General features: G+C 39.7%; 1 protein-coding gene across 5 annotated transcripts; it reads left to right on the forward strand.

Annotated features, from left to right (window-relative positions):
• The first annotated feature begins 641 nt into the window (after window positions 1–641).
• LOC130547454 (atos homolog protein B) lies at window positions 642–20,734 on the forward strand. Of its 5 annotated transcripts, none has more exons than XM_057323433.1 (11): window positions 642–983; window positions 8,248–8,379; window positions 13,098–13,276; window positions 13,472–13,704; window positions 14,397–15,689; window positions 17,137–17,195; window positions 17,359–17,458; window positions 18,077–18,235; window positions 18,349–18,417; window positions 19,291–19,490; window positions 19,647–20,734. In XM_057323433.1, exons 5-11 carry the CDS (start codon window positions 14,610–14,612, stop codon window positions 19,798–19,800), a joined length of 1,821 nt encoding a protein of 606 aa, XP_057179416.1. In that variant the 5' UTR covers window positions 642–983; window positions 8,248–8,379; window positions 13,098–13,276; window positions 13,472–13,704; window positions 14,397–14,609; the 3' UTR covers window positions 19,801–20,734. The 5 variants fall into 5 exon arrangements, with proteins under 5 accessions (XP_057179416.1, XP_057179400.1, XP_057179424.1 ...); XM_057323417.1 differs by having other exon boundaries at window positions 13,472–13,649; XM_057323441.1 differs by having other exon boundaries at window positions 13,472–13,649; window positions 14,400–15,689.
• The last annotated feature ends 675 nt before the right edge of the window (window positions 20,735–21,409 follow it).

The raw sequence follows: 21,409 nt of genomic DNA on the forward strand, positions 1-21,409 counted from the left end.
GTGAACAAGAATAGAGATCAGCCTTAGATGGGATCTTCACATGAACAATGCGATCACAAAATATGCCTGGTTTAGTAAATACATGTTTTAAACAGACCAAAGAGGAATAAACAAAGATTATCGTGTGAATTGGTTTAAACGCGAGCACTATTATGTTAAAAGTCATTTTGTATGCTGTATTAGATAACTAAATAACAGCTCAGATTGATTTCAGCTCCGAATAATTTAGGTTGCTTGTATCAGCATCATGTGTATGACGTGCTTTGGCGCGTGCAAAAATAACTAATGCTAATATTTTTAACGAAATATTACAAGTGCATCGTTACATAAACCCTATTTCTGTCTCCTGTTATCCATAGAGTTCCCCACCAAAGCGAAGTAAATGGAACAAATAGCACGTGTACTGGGGCGTGGCTTGACATGACGTCGCCTCCCCTGGAACCAATGAAAACGCCTTTTGTCGAAATATATTAAATGTATGCAAATATATTCAAAGCCTGTATTTTTACACAACTTTCATTGGTTCGTGGACGAGAAAGCGACCAATCGCTTAAATGACAGCCTTTCAGCTGTTCGAACGTCCCTCCCCCGAGTTATTTTTCAGAAAATCCCGGAAGTATTGTTTTTTAAAGGGACAGGATCGTTTAATGGGCGAGGGCTTTGGACCAACAGACCAACAGAAAATAGAAAGGCCCGTTGGCAGAGGTAGTTACAGGACGCGAAAAGGAGAAGAAAGGTCATTAAAACAGCTCTGTCGACCTTTGAAACCCAGGATCTCGTGTTAACGTTTTTATATAATCATCGCCCAAATATATCGTCGTTACAAAGCGCAGATAGTTTTGTCGTCGATTAAGCAGAAGGTACTGAGATCTCGTCTGCTGTCTAAAATAAGATCAAACTCCTCGTCCATATAACGTTATGATGGGAATGTTAGTTTGCTGACTGCTGCTACCCTTGTCATTGCGTTCATAGATTTGCTGTGGGTAAGTAACCAGTCTGATTCTCTTTGTGTTGCCATCCTCTTTTAAATCACTCTCATTTCACTTCACCATATGGAATCGGATATTGTAATGATGAGATTAATTCATAATGGCCAAATTACAGGATAGCCCTGAGATCTGTCTGACTGATCAATCATGTAAACACCATATTAATCTTCATTCATTAGCTCTTTATTTGACCTTAAATGATGTAATGATTCCTTGGTCTCATATAATGATTTACTGTTTCTTTATTCATCGATGGTATTTGAGATAATCTCACTTGTGTATAATAATGGAAGATTAATCACAGCATGATCATGAATCTGCACACAATGCATACTGGAGCTGCTGTATGTTCATGCGCAGGGGGCGTTTCTGCTTTGTCTGATTCGTGCTATTTCATCCACTGAGGGCAACTTTCATCAGTGCACATGTTCGTTTTCTTTCCCAGTCATTATTCCCCTTTGTAGTTTTTGTTCTGGTGTTAAATTTAGGTTTGTAAACTAACGGTACTGTTTAGCTTGTTGACTAAATGTTTATATGCTCTCCTACTTGTAAGTCGCTTTGGATAAAAGCGTCTGCCAAATGAATAAATATAATGTAATGAAATGAAATGAAATGTAGGTTTACTGGAATCTTTGAGACTGAAATGTGGAGGATTTTATTTCTGTCATGCACCTCTAGCAATGGGCCTATTCTTGTATTATAAATTCTGCTTGGCTTTCTTTGTAAAGGTTTGCCTGCATGCTACACAATAGACTACTGTTGAATAAACTCAGAGCCCATTGTGTTTTTTCTTATTATCAATAATATCAATAACATTTTGTTAAAGAGAGAGAGGGATTAGCATCAGAATTTTGCGAATGGGCGTACAGGTTGTGTGAATAATGTAAATGCATCCATCCTGCTCATTACTAATGCCAGACAGGATGTCAATGGAATAGCACAATGGAGAGCTGCAGAGCCATGTTCATTGTCCCCCAAAATGATTAGCAGTGGTCCAGAGGGTCTCTCTCTCTCTCACTCTGTAATAAATGGCCCATAACTGCAGGTAGAACCTTGCCCTTTATCACCAGTGCTCTTATGCCTCGTTTCCACTGAGTGGTTGTTGTGGAAAAATATCAGTCTTGTAGTTCAAAAAATCTCTCAGACAAAGAAGGTCCGGGTGTCAAGGAGTTAACTTTATTTGCTCGAGTCAAACAAAGTGAGATGTTCCAAGTCATCTAAAAACCAAGTGTTTTCAGTCTACAGTTATAGTAAAATGTCTGAAAGGTGGTCCTTTCTAAAAACCAATCAGGTAGATTCCCGTTATCTCTTATTTTTATTAACCAATTGTTATTTTCTGCCACCAATATATCCCAGGCAACAAGGTGCGTATTTATTCGTGGTAGGCTGGCTATTACCTAATTTTTAAAATATATTTTTATATATCCTCGCCCACCACAATTATGTAATGGTCATCATGACCTGTTTCCCCTTCTTCACCTCCTGTGGTAAAACTGTGGCCTTGCTCAATGTAGATTATAGTCATAGTAACGGGGCGGAACATGCCCAGATTTGGTCATACTGTAGGGTTGGGGCCGGAAAAAGTCCCCAGATTTCATAAACACTGCCAGACATCAAAAACACAGCTGTGCAGGGTGCTTTTCTGAATATCATACAAATGTGTTTAAAACGAAGAGCAATACATGGTGAATAATGATCAAAAACATAAAGACATATGAAATTCCTCCATATGGTACGGTTCACTAGGGTACGCAATTTTTTCCGTTTCCACTGTGAAAGGTGCCAAAATAGCGAACCGTACCGTACCACTTTTTTGGGACCCTTTCGTAAGGGTACCTAGCACAGTAGTACCAATAGTACCGGAACCTAATGGGTGGAGCTAGTCTCACTGCAGAACGCTGATTGGTTTACAGAGAATCGTCACTTGCGCGTGCTACAAGGGGAACCAAAGAGTATAGATACCAAGAGGCGAAACTCAATAGAACGTTCCATTGGGACACCTGCGCCCTGCGTTTCCGCCATTTAGGGGTGAAAGCGATTCTGCTTTCTGCTGTGGCGATGGCAATATCAGCTGCTTTGTTTAAAAAATAAAACATTAAAGCTGAAATTCAACCTGAATGATGATAATACATGACGACAAAAGCCGTGGCTCGCTAGAAACCTTGTCAAGCATTTTCACCCCAAAATGGCAACCGCGCTGTTTTCTCTCAAAGTTGCGCCTCTTGGTATCTATACTCTTTGGGGGAACGGCAACACAGGAAGCGCCATTATCATTTACAGATTGCTTTGTTGCGTGAGAATGACGTTGATCGCTACTTTCCGGTGTACACCAAGCCTACCTGTTGTCAGTGGAAACGCAAGCCTGATAATGGTTACCCGTAACGAAGCGTACCATACTGTACTGTACAGAACCGTACTGCTCAGTGGAAACGAGGCAGTCTCCTAATGTCCTTGCTATGTGACCTCTTTTAGTGTGGCTATCAGCAGAAGCATGTGTTACATCATTGGGTTGGTGAGGGAAAATGCATGTTAGGAATAGCTGCTGCACAGAAGATAAGCCACGTCGAGCTGATGTAGGAAGCAAAAGCGTGTTGAAAATTCTTCAGCGTGAGGGCATTAAGACTTGCAGCAATTCTGCTTCTGCAACCGATATATGTGTAAATGTTGAATGAAGGGTTTCAATTCAACATCTCCCGTAGATGCAATGTATTCTCTTTCTCTCGTCTTGATGAGAATGAGGGTGGTGCTGGTTCAGTTCCATTATTCTCTTGACAACCCTTCACTGGTTAGATTCTGTATGAAGTATTGACGCTTCACTTGTTCTAGTTTGAGGTGACGACAGTTAGTGGTGCATGCTAAGGCAAGCATTACTGTTTTTAGGGTTTTGTAGTTTTAAGGGAAACTCTGCCAAAAAATGAAAATTCTGTCACGAATTACTCACCCTCAAGTCGTTTGACAACCCTAGGACCTCCGTTCATCTTCGGAACACAAACCCCTTTAAACCCTTTAATCTTAAGTATTAATCTTCAGCATGTAGCTAAAGTGTCACGGCAAGTAGATAACCACCTAGCAACCACATAGCAACATGCTAAAACACTCATAACATCTTAGCAAGGTGCCCTGGCAACCACCCAGAACGTCTTTGCATTGTGGTAGGAGGTTTTGCATGGACAAGCACAACTAAACATTTTGATGAAACATCATGTATGAAATCTATTTAGAAAATTCTTTGCATTTGTAACATTTGAATATCCTTTGTGATTCCGATGCATGTGTGTCAAGTGTGACTTGAGATAAACGTGCGGACCTTGACTTCTTTAAATAGCCCTAGAGCTGCCATAGTAGGTTAACTTTGATAGCCAAACCCATTTTGCTGGTCACCTCCCTCAACATTTAACCCCTTCCCTGATCTGAGATCAACTTTCAGGTTTCATCGTAATGGCTTTGATAGAGATTTAAATAACAAAGGATTGACCCGCAGCAGTATCACATGATTAAATACATGGGTGTGCCACTGCCAGCGCAGGCATGTGCGTTTGTGTGTGTGCGTGAGCATGTCCTAACTTACTAATCTGTTCATTATTTAGAATTAGCAGTGGGTAAAAATCAAAGCACTAAAGAAAAGTGATAGTGCCCGCTCATTTTGTTCTAGAAATGTTTCTCTGAAATTAAATTCTGATGTATTGTCACAGGCTATTTTAGCAGTGCACTGGTCTCTGTATATTACATTGTAGTTAAATTTGATCCTGTTTTGCACTCAAAAGCACCATGTTTTTCTTACCTCCTTTTTGCCCTTACTCTATTACAGTGTGAAGTAAATTTGTCATCCGCCACCCCCACCTCAGGGAGTGTTATACCAAGAGCATGATAGTCATCATTAATCAGTGTCAGGTGCTACAAAACATCTAACCTTAATATATAGCCTTTTTTACGGCCGAAGTGTATAGACCACATAACCCCCCCAATTGATTCCTTATAGATTTTTAAAGCCTCATTGTTTTAGTGCCTTATATTAGGTGTTTTCTATCTATTTATATTTTTATTACCTTAGAATGAGCTATTTCTAGCTACATACACCATGGGTCCCCTTGGTAAATACGTTATCTTCTTTGGCAAAGAAGCGAAAACGTGACGACATATTAGTCCTGTGAGAGCCAGCCATAATGCTTAGAAAGGCAGGGGTGGACTGGAGTGAACGTTAGTTGCAATTTGCTATCTCACCACTAGATGGCTCTAAATTCCATACACTGGACCTTTAACACCATTGTTTTGTTATAGAGATGCGTAAAAACAGACGCATAAATATGAGCGACAGACTGCTGTTTCATTTCTCTAAATACCTTTGCTTTCTGTGAATAGGGCACATTGACTTCTGGAACACTCTGCTCATCTCTAGAGCAGACTTGGTCTCCTTTGTGCCTTGCTCCATAAGTGTAACCTTTATTCTAGTTTACTCTTTATTCTTTGCACAAGTGGCAACGTCAGAAGTGAGAATTATGGAGTGAGAAAAGTGTCATTAGACTGAAGGTGTGACTAGCAGCAGAAATCACATTCTATGTTTTTACACTGGTGTGCGATAGTGTAGCAGAGAGCACAGGACTATAGCTTTTGTGTGTTCTCACTTGGCTCATTGAAGTGGAAAACAGGAAGTTGAGCAGCTGACTATAACAGCGTCAGTCTGGTGGGACTTAGAATCTGGTTGAAATGGCTGCTACTGTAACTACATAACATGTATTACTTATATTGTTTACAACTTTTATATTCATAACCACTGTATATGCAACTGTCATACAAACAGCAGAAAGAAAGTAGACAAAATATTTATTGACTTACAAGGAGGTGCCCAGAACCTAACTAGGGGCTAGGGTGGGTTATTTTGACTAGGGTAAAGAAATAACCATCTAGCAACCTTATGAAAACTCCCCCTCGAGTTGTTCCAGATTTGTATAAATGTATTTGTTCCAATGAACACAAAGAAAGGTATTTGGAAGAATGCTTGTAACCAAACCAACATTGACTACCATAGTAGAAAAAAAGTATGATGGTGGTCATAAGTTCCCCAGAACTGTTTGCTTTCCTACATTCTTCAAAATATCTTCTTTTGTGTTCAACATCACAAAACAACTATAAAGCAAATTTTCCTTCAATGGTAGTCAATGGTTGCCAAGAACTGTTTTGTTAAAAGCATTCTTCCAAATATCATTGTGTTCCTCCGAACAAAGACATTTATCATATTTGGAACAACTTTAGGGTGAGTAAATGAAGACAGAATTTTCATTTTTGGGTGAACTGTTCCCTTAACCTTATCTGCCAAAAAGCACCCTCCAAAACACCCTGTTACCCACCTAGCAAATACATAGAAACTGTAGTGTCAGACAAGCTCTTCTCATGTTGTCAGAGAAATGTAAATATCTAGTTGGTTTTGTCAAATTCAGTATTGACTTAATTATCAGGATAGTTCAAATATGGTTGACCAAAAAAGAACGCCAGGAACTTGAAGGAAGGGAAGGGTTAGAATGTAGCTGACTAGCTGTGAGCTTCAACAGCCCTCATACACCAGTTGTGTCAACCCAGCTCAGAATAGCTTCTGGGGAAATGTTCAAAAGAATAAAACCTGTTTTTGAGAGCTTGGTGAAAGCAGGGTTGTCATCTCCTTCAGTGTTTAGCCAGCAGCATAGAACAAACGTATACTTGAATGTCACTGACATTGCGTGTGTGTATTTTCGTGCACTTTTCTGGTTGTGTTGTGTTTTGCTCTGAACTCAGCCAGCTGAGAGCCTGTGTCTCAGGCCACGCCCCCAAGCACTCCTTATTTGGGCACAGAAGTGGCTGTGAGTGTCTCTGCAAGGAATGTTTTCAATTTAAGCCGGTCTAAACACCACAACTAGTAAAAGACATCAGAACTTTGCACCTCACAGCACTTTTGTGTGAATAACCCTCCACTTTGAGCATTCCACACATTTATGTTTGTCATTTTTGACAGTCTACCTTTCTCACACCCACGTACACAAGAAACCCCCTCATGCATTCTCAATATAAGCTCGCTGTACCCCCTCCCCCACTCCTTTGCCATTCACTGTATGTAAAGAGATGAAATTAATCTGTGTCTGCGTCCAACATGTGCTAAAGCTTTTATTTAAGTGCATGTGGAATTGCTGATCCTTATTTGGAAGATGCTGCATGCAATTGAAAGAGGTCTAGCTAGTGACACATTGCCTGCACACACAGACACAACGCATCCATGTCTTCACACCCAGTAGAAGTCTCAGAAGTCTGTGAAAGGACTGATAACATGATTCACGCAATGATGTATCCGTTATGCTGTACACTTCTCTTTTTTTTCTTATTCTTTTGTCTTTTACTATGTATGATAATACACAAACTAGCTTTTTTTTACCTCAACGCTTAGGCTACAAAATCTTACAACACCATATAGCATTTCCTTACTTAAGATCTTTATTTTTTTGTAATGTTTAAATAGGTTTTAACAGAACTGACAGAGAACTGTGCATTTGTGTGCGTGCGCATCACCAAAAACACAAACTGGTTGCGGTGGAGTGTATTAAACACACACTCACATTGGCATCAACACACAATAACTCACTAAAGCTCTATGAGAGAATACATTGGGTTTGCAAAACAAGCAGAACAGGTGGGCGGGGCTTTCAGTATTTCACACCTATCAGGACAGCTGCCATGGCATCAGGATCCCTCCCTCCAGCCAATCACATCACAGCACCCACCTCATACATGAGTTGTGTGCTGACTGAGCAAGCGAGCACGCCTTCACTAACCAGCTGAGAGGAAGTAGGCTATAAAGGAAAAGCAGAGCAAAGAGAGAGAGAGAGAAAACAAGTGGTGAGAAATTTTGCAAGCAGCAGAGAGCACTCGGCACAGAAAGGGAGGGGGGCTGAAGCGGTACACCAAAGCTGCTTTCATTGTGTTCAAGTTATTTAAGGGGGGGGGGGGATGAGTGCGAGGTGGTTGGGGGAAGCTAGAAGCAAAGTGTGGGGGGGTTACAGAGTTTATATGCATGTGCCAAAGAGAGCTTGAGAGAGAGGTTTTGTGTGTGAGTTATTGAAAGAAAGAAAGAGAGAGAGAGAGAGAGAGAGTGAGGGGTGGGAAGAGAAATTCTCAGTTGGGCATACCAGAATAGCAGGGACGAGAGCATAAACAGAGAGAGATGTTCCACTTTAGATTGTTTGACTCTTAAATAAACCTTGTATATTTCTTTTCTATGAATATCTCATTCTCTCAGGGGAGGAACAGAGAGACCTGGCAAGTAACCTTTCAACTCACAGCGTTGAAGTAATAACAATCACGACTGGAGAGTTTCGACAGACAGGAAGAAGAAACTGTCGCGGAGGAGAGGACAGGAGTTCCTAGAGAGGTAGGTTGGAAGGTCACAGTGAACTTGTGTTGTGTTTGTGTTTATGGGTGGTTGACATGAAATGTCAACAGTGTCAAGCAGTGTCCACTGCTTTGCATTCCTTGTAAGGCTATATTTAATGTTATTTAGAAGGCGATTTAAAAAAAGCATTAAAAAGTAACAGTGACCTCAACTTAAAATATATTGATCTACATATTCATCAAAATCATTTTAAAGGAACACCTGTCTGAAAATCACTCTTGTTTCCTAATGCCTTAGCTGTCAAGGCACAAATGAATCAATGACATCATTACCCTTGTCGTGTCTAGAGATAATATTTCAGCCCTCGGTTTTGCTAACCGACAGGCTTTTAGCTGCTGGTAGATAAGCACAACTCGGAGGTGCGCTTGTGAGCGCTTTAGTCTTTCCTCTTCATGTAGACATTATGACTTCCTATGTTGTAAATGCCAGGTGTTCTTGCCAAACCCTCGAGGGCATACACATCATCAGTGTAGGCTTAAGAATAGAGTTTATACTCACACTTCTGACTCACTGTTTCTCACGCCGTTATTATCGATTCATTGTCTTTATTGTTTGTGTAACAACATCTGTTGATGTACATGGGTATGTGCAGGTCTTTGTGATTTCATGAGGATACAGTGTAGGAAGGGAGTTTTTCAGCTGTGAGGCATTGTGTTTGTTTTGGTGATGCTTTATTGGGAACATTGCAGTAATAGCTGAAAAGAGTAATGGCTTATCTACCAAATAAGAAGCTACTCGTGAGGAGATTTGGCATGCAGATGGTCCTAAAATATTTTATTAGAAAGCAAATTGGTGTATTTAGTTCTATTTAGAGTTTTAAGATGGCTTTTTGTTTTACCGCAAGTTTACTCCTTAAATGTTTTGAATCTTTAAAGGGATAGTTCACCCAAAAATGAAAATTCTGTCATCATTTAGCCTACTCACCCTCTTGTCATTTCAAACTTGTATGACTTTCTTCTGCAAAACGCAAAAGTAGATATTTTGAAGAATGTTGTGAAACAGATCAGCGACAGTACCCATTGACCTGCATTGGTTTTGTGTCAATACAATTGAAGTGAATGGGTATCGTCGCTGTTCAGTTACCAACTTTCTTCAAAATATCTTCTTTTGTGTTTTGCGGAAGAAAGAAAGTCATACAGGTTTGAAATGAAAAGAGGGTGAGTAAATGATGACAGAATTTTCATTTTTAAATTAGTTTTTTTCCAAGAAGTGTTTTTTACTTTCTTTAAATGGGTCATATGGCGGAAGTACGTGTTTTTCTGTGTTTTTGGTGTGTTATAAGTTGCCCATGCATGTATTAGACACGTAAAATTGCACAAATGAAAGTGTGGGAACAAAAGATGCATTCTATCTAAAAGCGAATGCTCAACCAGACCTGCCTGAAACGCCTCGTGTCACCACACCCCGGCGAATCTACTTAACTTCGTAACATGATTTGACTAAGACCGCCCAAATCTACACGTAGTTAAGGTGGGCGTAATTGTAAATCTCATTGTATCGCCTGTCAGTACAATTGCTTTGGAACCTGATGTTCCGAATATGGTAAGAGGCGTTACATTTCCGTCACACGCTTGCAGTATTCGACCAATCACTACGCACTGGTTAACTGGCCAATCATAGCACACCTCGCTTTTCAGAGCGATGAGCTTTGTAAAAAATAAGCGCGTTTCAGAGAGGCGGGGCAAAGAGGAGATACAAACATGCACGGTATGTGGAAAATACAACATTTTTTAAACTTTAAATGGTGTATACACATTGCGTTACATCTAAAACAAACAATAATATTCGTTTTAGCCGTGCAATATGACCCCTTTAACTCAACTCACTCTTATTGTCACATCACCACGTGTGGTGAGTGAAAGTCTTGGGTACTCCATACAAAGTAGAATGCAGTTGGACAGACAACTGTATGACAAACAACTGTATGACTTAACAGACTTAAGTGACAGTATGTAGTGCAGACGAACAGTGCAAGCAGACTGTACAAAAAAGACAATATACATTATACACATATGGACAGTATATACACAATATACACAAGATATACACATACGACGTTGAACATACACATTAAATATGCAGGTATACACATGAATGTGTATGTATAATGGATCACCCGTATAGTGCACCATATAGTGCGCATAGTACAGATATAATAACGTCCGCTTCATAAAAAACTATACAGTTTATGCATTGTAATTGTAAACACGTGCATCCGTGCATTTAAGAATTCATTGTTGAAGGTAATATTTTGGGCGTAAGCTTTCCAACAGTATATACTATTTATATATAAATAGTCATTTAATTCATCTTAGAAAGTTTTTACCATAGTCGCTTTTGGCTTGCTCACAGCATTATTATTTTCTGTAAAGCTGCTTTTAAGCTATTTGTACTGTGAAAGGCGTGATGTTAAAATGAAAATGACTTGTCCAATTCTTGACTCATTGCTTTTCCTTAAACATAATATAAATAACCCATGTAACCAGGAAAAATATCATCACGCTGACTGCTGTCCTTGCTAGCCTTGACTGTTTGGTTACTCTCTGTATTTTTTCAGTCAGTATTGAATTCTCTGTGAGTGGGGGTGTACACACATTCTTGATTTTTTTCAGAGGCAGAGCGATTAAACGGAACTCTTCATGTCTCAATGTATGCATTCAACCTGGAAGGCAGTTCTTTCTCATTCGTTTTCAGTAAACATCTGAAAAGATATGCAGATTTTCATGATGCAACCATGTAGACCTTCAGGAATATGATTAACCAAGTGGCCTGAAGCAGCAATAACCTTTTATGTCACAACTAAAACTAGAAAAAAGTTAAACATTTGAGACTCATAGGGAGACTTCAGTCTGTAGCTGAGGAGTGCATATGAGTATTTTAGTTATAAAACTAGCATCATAGAATAAACAAACTTGCATCTTCAATCCCCGGGAAAACATGTGTAGGTGTGGACCCGGTAAACACTGTCTTGTGTGCTAGTGGCTGTTTGTGTCTGTGTCAACTCGGCTGTATTTGAACTGGGGTTCAGGGTTTGTGCTATCTGAGCCTGAGAGATTCAAAGCAACCCTCTGTGAACGCATTACATCATCATGGTACACAGACCACCGAGTATAATTCACACTTCTGGTCTTGGTTTGTGTCAGTCTATCAGAGTTCAGGATGGTGTTTTGAGAGACCGTTCTGTATGTCTGAACGTTATTTCAGATCTTATGTCAGTGTGAGGTCTTCCCCGTTAGCGGTCATAGTTGTACCTAAAATATATATTCAACCTCGACCGCTTCTTCTTTTTTGTGTAGATTTACAAATGCAGTAATGAGACATAGGCATTAACAAATACATCTCCATTGCTATTCCAAACATAAGCGTAGAGAGATAGAAATGGAATATAACTATACTACTTGCCCTAATTTTATAGTGTGCATAATGCATATTGTGTACCCTGAACACTTTGGCAAATGCACAGAATAGACTTCTGTATCCCAGAATGCCTTGAGCAAGTAATGTCATTTTTTTTACATTTTAACGCATTTTCACACAAAATACTTTTATTGTTTTTATTAAAATACTTTTAATACTTAAAATAAACATGCAGTGTTATGAGGTAATGTGGCAACAGTGATTTTATGTATGTTTTATTGAATAATGTTTATAGTTTACATTTTGTTTTCACATAATGTGTACTGTTTAGTGCTTTATTAGTAGGCACTAGGCAGTATGTGCTTGTGTTCCATTCTGGACATACACGCCTAACCCAATTGAGATAAGCCCCTCCCTAGAGAGGCCACTGAATACATTGCATGTTTCGTGATATTATAGCCGTCTTTACAGGTTGACCTATTTGTGCTTCATTAGATTATCCTGATGTACTGCAAGATATGTGATGCATAATGTGTCACTTGAGTGTGCCATCAATTACCACTTTACTCCTAGTGCACTTAATTGTATTCATGACACGCAGATGCATAAAATAGATGCTATAAGTATGTCTTTACATTATTAAAACATAATTTACTGGTCAGTTAAAGAATTTGTAAGTCTATTCCCTCAGTGGACGTTGATGTGTTTATATCCTCAAGACATGATCACTAAACACAACAGTGAAACCGATGGCTTACACTCAGTCTTAACTTTCTTTTTTTGAATAGGTAATTTACTAAGACTAAGACATACATGGAACAAAAACATGTCATTCGCATCCTGTTGCAGTCAAAGCGACATTGCATGATAATAATGTTCTGTGTTTTTTTTACTTATGGCTGCACAAGCTTGCGTGTTCATGTGTGTACTCTTGTTTTTATCATTAATGAGCCTGACTGGCCGTTCTGTGATGTAAGACAGTACAAAGGCTCTGTTGTGTGTCTCTGTGTGTCTTGTTGCTTTGTAAAGTTCAGTCTTGGAATCGGACAGAGAGCCAGTCAGTACACAGTCTGTTCAAACATGTGTCCTAAACAATTGCCACAAAATGAGGTAGTCAGTCACGTGATTGTTCCCCCATTTGTGTAATGTATTGTTTGATGGATTGATTTGACTGATAGAACCTGTTTTGGATAGTACATGATTAAAAGTTGATTGGCATCTGTTACATAAAGCAACATCTTATCTCGTCAGCCCAACTGATTTCGGATTATGTTCAACAATGACTTTTTGCTAGCATGGTCCCTGATTTGTTGTTTATTAACAGCTCTGTTTTTTGACAGGTTGTGTCTCTGGAATGCCTGGCTCAGGATGCAGCCATTGAGCAGTTCACTCCGTTCAGGAGACAAGGGGAGGCCTGATTGGCCGCTGGCCTTATCTGGGTGGAGCTGTTGGAGGGATATTACCTATTCATTGGCTCTTTCTGCAAGGCTCCTCCCACCTCACTGACGCACCGCCCTTGGTAAGTAAACTTAAAAAAGTGGATAAATAGCATGCAATTAAAATAATTAATAAGCAGACCAAATGTCATTTTTGTCAAATCTTGGTAGACCTAATGTTCATTGAGTATAGTTCATTGAGTTTAATGGCAAATATCACGAAATAAATGTTATGTACTTTTAATCTGTTATTTTGTTTCTCTATTGTCATTGTACAGGCCCTTCTTCGCTGCCTGTGTGTCTGGGAATGCTGTTGTTCGATCTGAGGGGCAGTGATGGAGATGGCCAAACTCAGGGGCTAAAGTCAGGGTCAAGGTTCAAAGGTCAACACAACACAAAAGCTGCTGGGCTGGATGTGGAAAGGTCTGCAGCCAAGTTTCAAGCACCAAGAAGCACGTAAATTGGGAAAATGATCATGCACACACTCATATGAGTCACAATCTGCTAAGAGGTATTTAAATGTAAAAAATCATGTAAAATTGTATCTTGTAACTTTGATAGTTGCCTTAATCCTTTAACCAACTGAGATTCTTTTTAGGGAAATGTATGAAATCTATGTATTGTGCACATTATTTTCTAACAGATATTGATGTCATGATTTTCAGATGATAAGGCTGCTGAATTATGACAAAAATGATAAATATTTTTTGCCCAATGTTGAGATCACGATTATATAACAGGAAAACACATTGACAAAGTCAAACAAAGTAAAAAAATAGATAAATTATGAATAAATAAATAACTTGTCAATTTAACACTGGATTCAACTGAATAACAAAAATATAAAATATATTTTTAATTAAATAAATAATATAAAATAATAAAAATAAATAAGACAATCCTTGCGAAACGAAAAGCAGCACAATTTTTTTTCATATTTTTTGTTTGTGTGCATTTGAAAACTTGAAAATTTTGAACTTATTTCAAGGTATTAATAATAAAGTGATTGATGCCCATGAGTGTGTTATGGCAATGTTTTAGTAGTAATATTCTAACTGACACACAGCCCAAATCACTCTTAGCAGTTTTTGACTTGCATGCCAATGTATTTCATGATATGTGTCAATACAGTTATTTTGTTGCATTGTTTGAATTATTTATTTTATCTACTTACAGTTGTTTTACTTGTTTGTTTTACTTCAGAAGCTGTGTGCACTGTGGAAAACAGTTTGTGCTTGCTCCACAACTGACCCACGGACTATAGAGCCTTCCATCTATGAGACGGGAAGCTTACTTTTCATTTACAGCCTTATTGCACTCATTTAGACATTCTATAACTCACTAGAGCTTGAGGTTGTATTATTTAACACTGCACAACTTCCCCTGAAACAATCACCCAGCACAAGCAAAGTCACTATGCGTCACATCCATGTGGAACTGGCTCGTAAAGAGCCACCCGTTGAGCTTCCAGCCCAGGCTGGGGATTTACCTCTGCCTGACACTCAGAGCGAAAGCTCGGAGCCCGGAGTACGACAATCAGTTCCCAGGCCCTTCGGAGAAGAAGAGATGCGGCTGCAGAAGGTTTACCAGCTGTCCATCCTCTCTCAAAGAGGTGGTTTCGGAGAAAATCAAGAGACACTGCGGCCAATTAGAGTAGGCATGAAACGCGGCCTGGAGGGCGCACCGGTCCCTGTCGCCCACAAGCGTCCTTTCCAAATGGATGAAGATGATGATGATGAGTCCGAAGGGGAGGTGCTGTGTGGGTCTGGGGTGGAACCACTGTTTTCCAGTTCACTTTACGAGCACAGAGACTCAGAAATCCCTAGGTCCCCTCCTCTTTCCCCATCACATCCAATGATACCTGGTCGGCGACCTGCCCAGCACAATCATGACCGGCCCATCCCGGACACATTCGCCCCAAAATCTCCACCCATGGTGGACCCCCAAGGGCCTCACTCCAACTGGGGCCACTGTGAGGGGAGTCCTACCCCTCTTACTCCTCAGACTGAGGCCTCCACAGCTGGAAGCATCCCAGTTGATTCCAAAGAAGGGCCACGGGATGAGGGCCATAGCAGCAGTAATCTTTTAGTGGAGGTCAAGGGAACGTTAGGAACCGCAGAGAGCAGTTGGGCACCCATTCCATTTTCAACACCGGCTGAAGCTGTCGAATGGGGGGCCAGTTTCGAATCCTCTCCTCCACCATCAGAAACAAAGACCTTCTCCTCTTCAAATGGACTGAGCTCTGTCGAGAAAACTCCAGTAGAGGCAAATGGCTTGACATCAGGGTCATCCACTGCCTGCCCGATCAAGAGAAGACTTCTCTCGTCCAGTGATACAGGAGAGTCCTGTTCAGAGGACGAGGGCCCATCCACATCAAAACGCTGTCGGTTGGCATTGTTAGCGCCGGGGCTTGGGTTAGCATCCTGTCGCAGCACTGACGCCAAAGGTGCACCCTTCTGGAACCATCTATTACCATCAGCGAAGGAGAACACAAAGGTAAAAAGCTAATCAAGTAGAAATCCAACTGCAGCATGTCCACATGTCTCACATTCTCCATTGCAACTTCAATTTACTGTGTATACTGTTACGCTAATGTAATTAGTTTTTAATAGGATAGTTTACCCCAAAATTTTAATTCTTTAATCATTTACTCACCCTCATGTTGTTCCAAACCAGCAGAACACAAAAGAAGATAAAAAAACATTGGTGGCCAACAAGATTGGCTCCTTTGACTTCCATTGAATGGACACAAAACCACAGAGACATTTCTGAAAATATATTTTGTGTTCCAAAGAAAAACGTGTCACATACACATTTTGAATGACATGAGGGGATAAATGATGGAAACTGTCCCTTTAATATACAAACAATTATGCCAGGTGTTCTTTACTTTCTGAGTTCTTGGAATAGGAGTGGAAATAAGGGATAGTTTAGTTTAAAAAGACAGTTTTAAACTTGGTAGATAGCATGTTGGCGGCAAGAATAAACCACCATCTCATTACTGACCCATTATAAAAAGTATTCGAAAGGGAAATTGTGAGATTTTAGAGTAAACTCTTCATTTTCCACTGCATTAAAATCACACCAGGACACCAGAACAAAGCCCATTGAGAGAGCCATTGTTTCTGACCGACCTCACCTGACCTAACACGCACACATAAAGGTTTTTCTGGTCAAATTCAGTTCCAGAACGACTGAATTGGGGGTCAGAGGAGTTAAAAAGACTACAGAGGCTCATGCTGTCACTTTCACCATGGCAATGTCAGTGCTTGAAGGTTGACTTCAGGACTGAAGATTGAGTTTAGGACTGAAGGAAGGCCAAATAGGAGGAATAAAACAAGAAGTGAAGGACAGTGAAATGAGACAACGGGACAAAGAGAAATAAGTGAAAAGGGTTCAAGATAAAGATGGGAGGATGAATAGACAGAAATAAAGGCAGAAAATAGCTGAAAATGTATGAGTTTGATACAAAGTTTATTGATGAGCCTAGCTGACGTAAAGAGAGCGCAGGTTATCAGAATGATACTATATTATGAACTACTGCAGTATGTGTGAAATTGTAGCCACCTCGTCATCTGTAAGTATTCGTTCATTTTTTAGTGCAGTTTGTAGGTAATAATTGCTTAACAGATTCCGTTTAAACATTTTACAGATTATTTCAGCTTTATTCACTTAAAAACAACACATTCAAATGTAAACATTATGATGTCATAATGGCCTTTGTTCACCTTTTATTAAGTTTTTTACTTTTCTTTTGCATATCTATAACAGTAATGACAAATGTCGCAAATTATTAAATGTACTTTAAACATTTATCTGTTTTTATGTGATCACAAAATGGACTCTAACAGTTGTGTGCAGTTATTTGTTGAGGCAAGTCCAGTTTTTTAGAATGGATGTCACATTCCTTAGTTTTAACATCTTTGTCCATCCTTCTCTTTAGACGGCTACAGAATGTTTGCGAGTAGGGAGAAGACTCAAAGCTGGGAGTCGTCTCAAATCGTACGTCTTGTTTTTCTAAAACATACAAAGATTCTATAAGTATCAATAATTATGCATTTCCTATTTCTGTTGCTTTTTGAATAATCTGAGGTTGTGCAACAATTTTGAATGATGATTATATTATGAAGAAATGCCTTTGGGTGTTATTGTTTTGTTTTTACAGTCGACAGCTGCGCAGTGGACGCAGGACAGACACCAGTCGCTCCTGTAGTTCCATCTCCTCTTTATCATCCATAAGCAGACCCCTCCTTGGCAACTTTGAGGTACATCCAAGTCTAAAGCCTTTACAAATAACATGCTTATTATAAACTATCATGGGACCTGTTTTGTGTGTTTTTTTGTCATAAGACGGAATAGTGCAATATAACAGTCAACATAATTAAAGGTCCAGTGTATGAAATTTAGCGGCATCAAGATGTGAGGTTGCGAATTGAAACCAACGGCCCACTTCACCGCTCACCCCTCCCTTTCGAATCACTAAGGTGGTTGACATAGGTTTAAGATGTCGTTACGTTTTCGCTTCTTTGCCAAAGGAGACAACATCTTTACAAAATGTGCTCTGTAGAGCAGTTTGTCCATTTAGGGCTACTGTAGAAACAACATGGCAAATTCCATGTAAGGGGACCCGCAGTGTATGTAGATAGAAATAGCTCATTCTAAGGTAATAAAACTTACTTATGTTTATTGCTTGCTTGCTTTAAAACAAGCTTTATTATGTAAGGTCTTTATACACCTCTGAAGACATAGTTGTGTATATTAAATTGCATTTCTGTCAATAGATCCTACAAAAATACACATTGGACCTTTTAAACTTAATTTCAGAAGTGATGATGCTTTGATGCCTTTCTTAATAGTTGTTCTGTGTCTGAATGTGAATTCAGGAGTCGATCCTAAAGGGTCGATTCACTCCATCCGGATGCATAGAGGGCTTCACGGCAGAGATCGGGGCAAGCGGCTCCTATTGTCCGCAACACGCCACTTTACCTGTGCAAGTCACTTACTATGACACCTCAGAGCACAGCGCCCCGTCCCCATTCCTGGTGTGTGAGAGATAACATTCAGTGTCATACGGATCCTTTATTTAATTATTTTCTCATCCTTTGTGTAGTACTGTGCTATTTTTGATATTTAGTACATATATATTTGTGTTTAGGGGGTAATCCTGCTAGAGCCTCTTGGGAAGAAAGGATACAGTGTACCCAAAGCAGGGACCATTCAAGTGGTGGGCATTCCTTCTTTTCCTTAAAGGGATACTCCACCCAAAAATGAAAGTACTGTCATGAATTACTCAACTTCAAGTAGTTCCAAACCTGTATAAATTTCTTTAGCTGTGTCCCAAATGACATACTATGCACTTAAACTATGCACTATGCACTCATTTTAGAAGGGTAGTATCGTCCCAAATGGAATACTAAACGTGCATAAGTGCGCGATTTGGAACACACCGTTTGTTCTGTTGAACACAACGAAAGATATTTGGAAGAATGTTAGCAACTGAGATTTCTGGGGTAGTCAAAAAATATTTCTCTTTCCTAACTTCTTCAAAATATCTTCTTTAGTGTTTAACAGAACAGAAAATAGTTTTCTTTCTACTAGTCAACGGTGCCCCAGAAATCTTAGTTGCTAACTTTTTTCCAAATATATATTTGGTTGTACAGGAAAAATAAATGTATACAGTTCTGGAACCAATTGAGGGTGAGTAATTCATGACAGAATTTTCATTTTTGAGTAAACTATCCCTTTAACTGTGTTAGTTTTGCACATCTTTTATTTACAAAAATGTTTATGTTCGGTGTGTCTCATGAAAGCATTTTTGCGTTATTAGCTTTACAAATGCTTGTTGTTTTCAAACGTATTTTCTAAAACACTCCCCAAACTAGCATTGGTCCAACGATCAGATAACTCCACCCCAAACGTATGCTATTGGTTAAACCAATGTTGTTATGCCAACTTAAGTTTGAATGTTTTGATGGCACCTCAGTGAAATTCTTCAGGAAAATAAACCTGTGAATAACAAAATGACATGCTTTACCTTTATAATGACAAGACAATTCAAAAACTTCGGTTAAAATACTGTTATATGTTTGTTTCACAGACCTTATTTAACCCTAATAAGACTGTGGTAAAAATGTTTCTGGTGACGTATAATTTTGGGGACATGCCCGTCAATCACATGACCTTCTTGCGCCATCGTATCTTCCTGGTGCCTGTGGAGGAGCCAGAGGGGTCAGGGGAGGGGCAGGAGGGCTCCTTGTCTGACAGGAAGAAGATTCTCTGCTACTTGATACACCTCAGGTAAACTTTGCCTGGATGTCTTTGTCTGACTAATATTAATGTTCTTTTTCATTTTAAAGAAGCAACTTCTATTTGTTTCTTGCAATAAGTAGTTAAATTCAAGTCGATGCTGCAGAATAAACCTGTTTTTGTCTTCTCTCTGCTTGCATATCTCAGATTCCAGAGTTCCAAGTCTGGGAAAATCTACTTGCACAATGATATCCGGCTGCTATTCTCCCGCAAGTCCATCGAGGTGGACGCCGGGATTCCTTACGAGCTGAAATCTTTCACCGAGGTGCCAAGAAACCCCAAATACTCCCCCAGGGTATGAGACCGCGACGCCCTGGCGCAGCGGGCCTCAAAGACTGCATTAATAAAAATTGCAAGACAAAAGAACCAATACACTTGAAAGACTGAACTCGCACACACGAACACACAGAAGCGCTCATACATATGCACATACACACACACACAGATATCGCACCCTTTGGTGGGCAGACTGTAGAACTGAGTGTGTAACGTGCATGCATGCTAAGTTGAGTTTTCCTCTAGTGCCGTAATGCAGTTAAGCTTTGCCCTTAACCCTGCCTGCAACCACCTACTGTGGACCTATTGTAACCTTGTCCACCAACCAGATCCATTCGAAAATGTGGGTGCCCATCATGCCATCAGTGGAAGCGGAATATCTGAGAAAACTGGTTAGATGTACAGTGAGACCAACAGAAAAAAGCAAAGGTGAATGCAGACTGGAGTTTCAACCATTCACACAGTAACTCAACCACTGGAGGGGATAAGAATGTTCAAGAAAAAAAGAGACCAGCTGAACAGAGGGTTGAAAGTACATCCATTCAGTAGCTGCTTTGTGTTCCCCACAGCATGGGTTGGAAGAACAGTCCTCTGTATTTTTTAAGTTTTGCAGTGGAAGGGCAGCTTGAAGAACATCGCTGTTTCAGCTCACTCTGTTATTGAACAGTCCAACACCAGGACGGTAAACAAACTGTAGAATTTATGTTTGCAAATGTCTTAAAAAAGAAAAGAAAAAGCAATATGCTGCACATCTAGAGTGATTTTTTTCTTGTGGAGGGTAGTAGCTGCCCTCTCTGCTAGAAGGGAGGGGGAAGAAAAGAACGGCAAGTGAATGATGTAGGCTAAGGGGAGGGTTGGGCTTAAAACAGGAGGAATGGGAGGGAATTTGGGGTATTTAAAAACAGAAAATGTTGTTTATGTATATTTTAAAAACGAATAAACTCTGCGACTTGCGGGTAAAACCAGTGTTTGACTGATTTGTGGATTGAAGCTTGCTCCTGTGAGTTCCGTGGATGATCAATAAATGCATTATAATTTACATCAAGTGCTTGTGTAGATTTAGTGAAAATAGCTAATGCTTCATGGCAGGAGGTAGATTTCATCTAAATAGTAAGCCCCATGGTTTCCTCTTCTAGAAACAGATTTTTGGGCTTTGGCATGCAGTGAAATCTATTTGGCTTCTGCTGTTCTGAACTGAGTTACAGCGCCACTCATGGTGATGGCCACTGAGAAACCGCCCTTTCCCTCACTGGAATATTATGAAGCAAAATGGCACATACTTAAAGGGATAGTTCATCCAAAAATATTTTTTTCATCATTTACTCACCTTCATGTCATTCCAAACATATATGACTTTTTTTCTTTGCAGAACCCAAGATATTTTAAAGACTTGGTAAGCAAACAAAACTGCCACCCTTTGACTTCCATTGTATAACCACGGAGACATTTATCAAAATATCTTCTTTTGGATTTCACAGACGAAAGAAAGTCACATTGGCATGTACCTTAGTTTTCTTAAGGTAATGCATTTCAGTGTGTTCACATAGCTCTCCCAGAGGATGATGTGTTGTTTATTCTTGCTTTGTTGCGCAATAAATGTCACATGTGCAATAAAGCTTAGAACCCAAATAATA

The sequence above is a fragment of the Triplophysa rosa genome, linkage group LG2 (genome assembly GCF_024868665.1).
Source record: "Triplophysa rosa linkage group LG2, Trosa_1v2, whole genome shotgun sequence".
NCBI classification, from domain to species: domain Eukaryota; kingdom Metazoa; phylum Chordata; class Actinopteri; order Cypriniformes; family Nemacheilidae; genus Triplophysa; species Triplophysa rosa.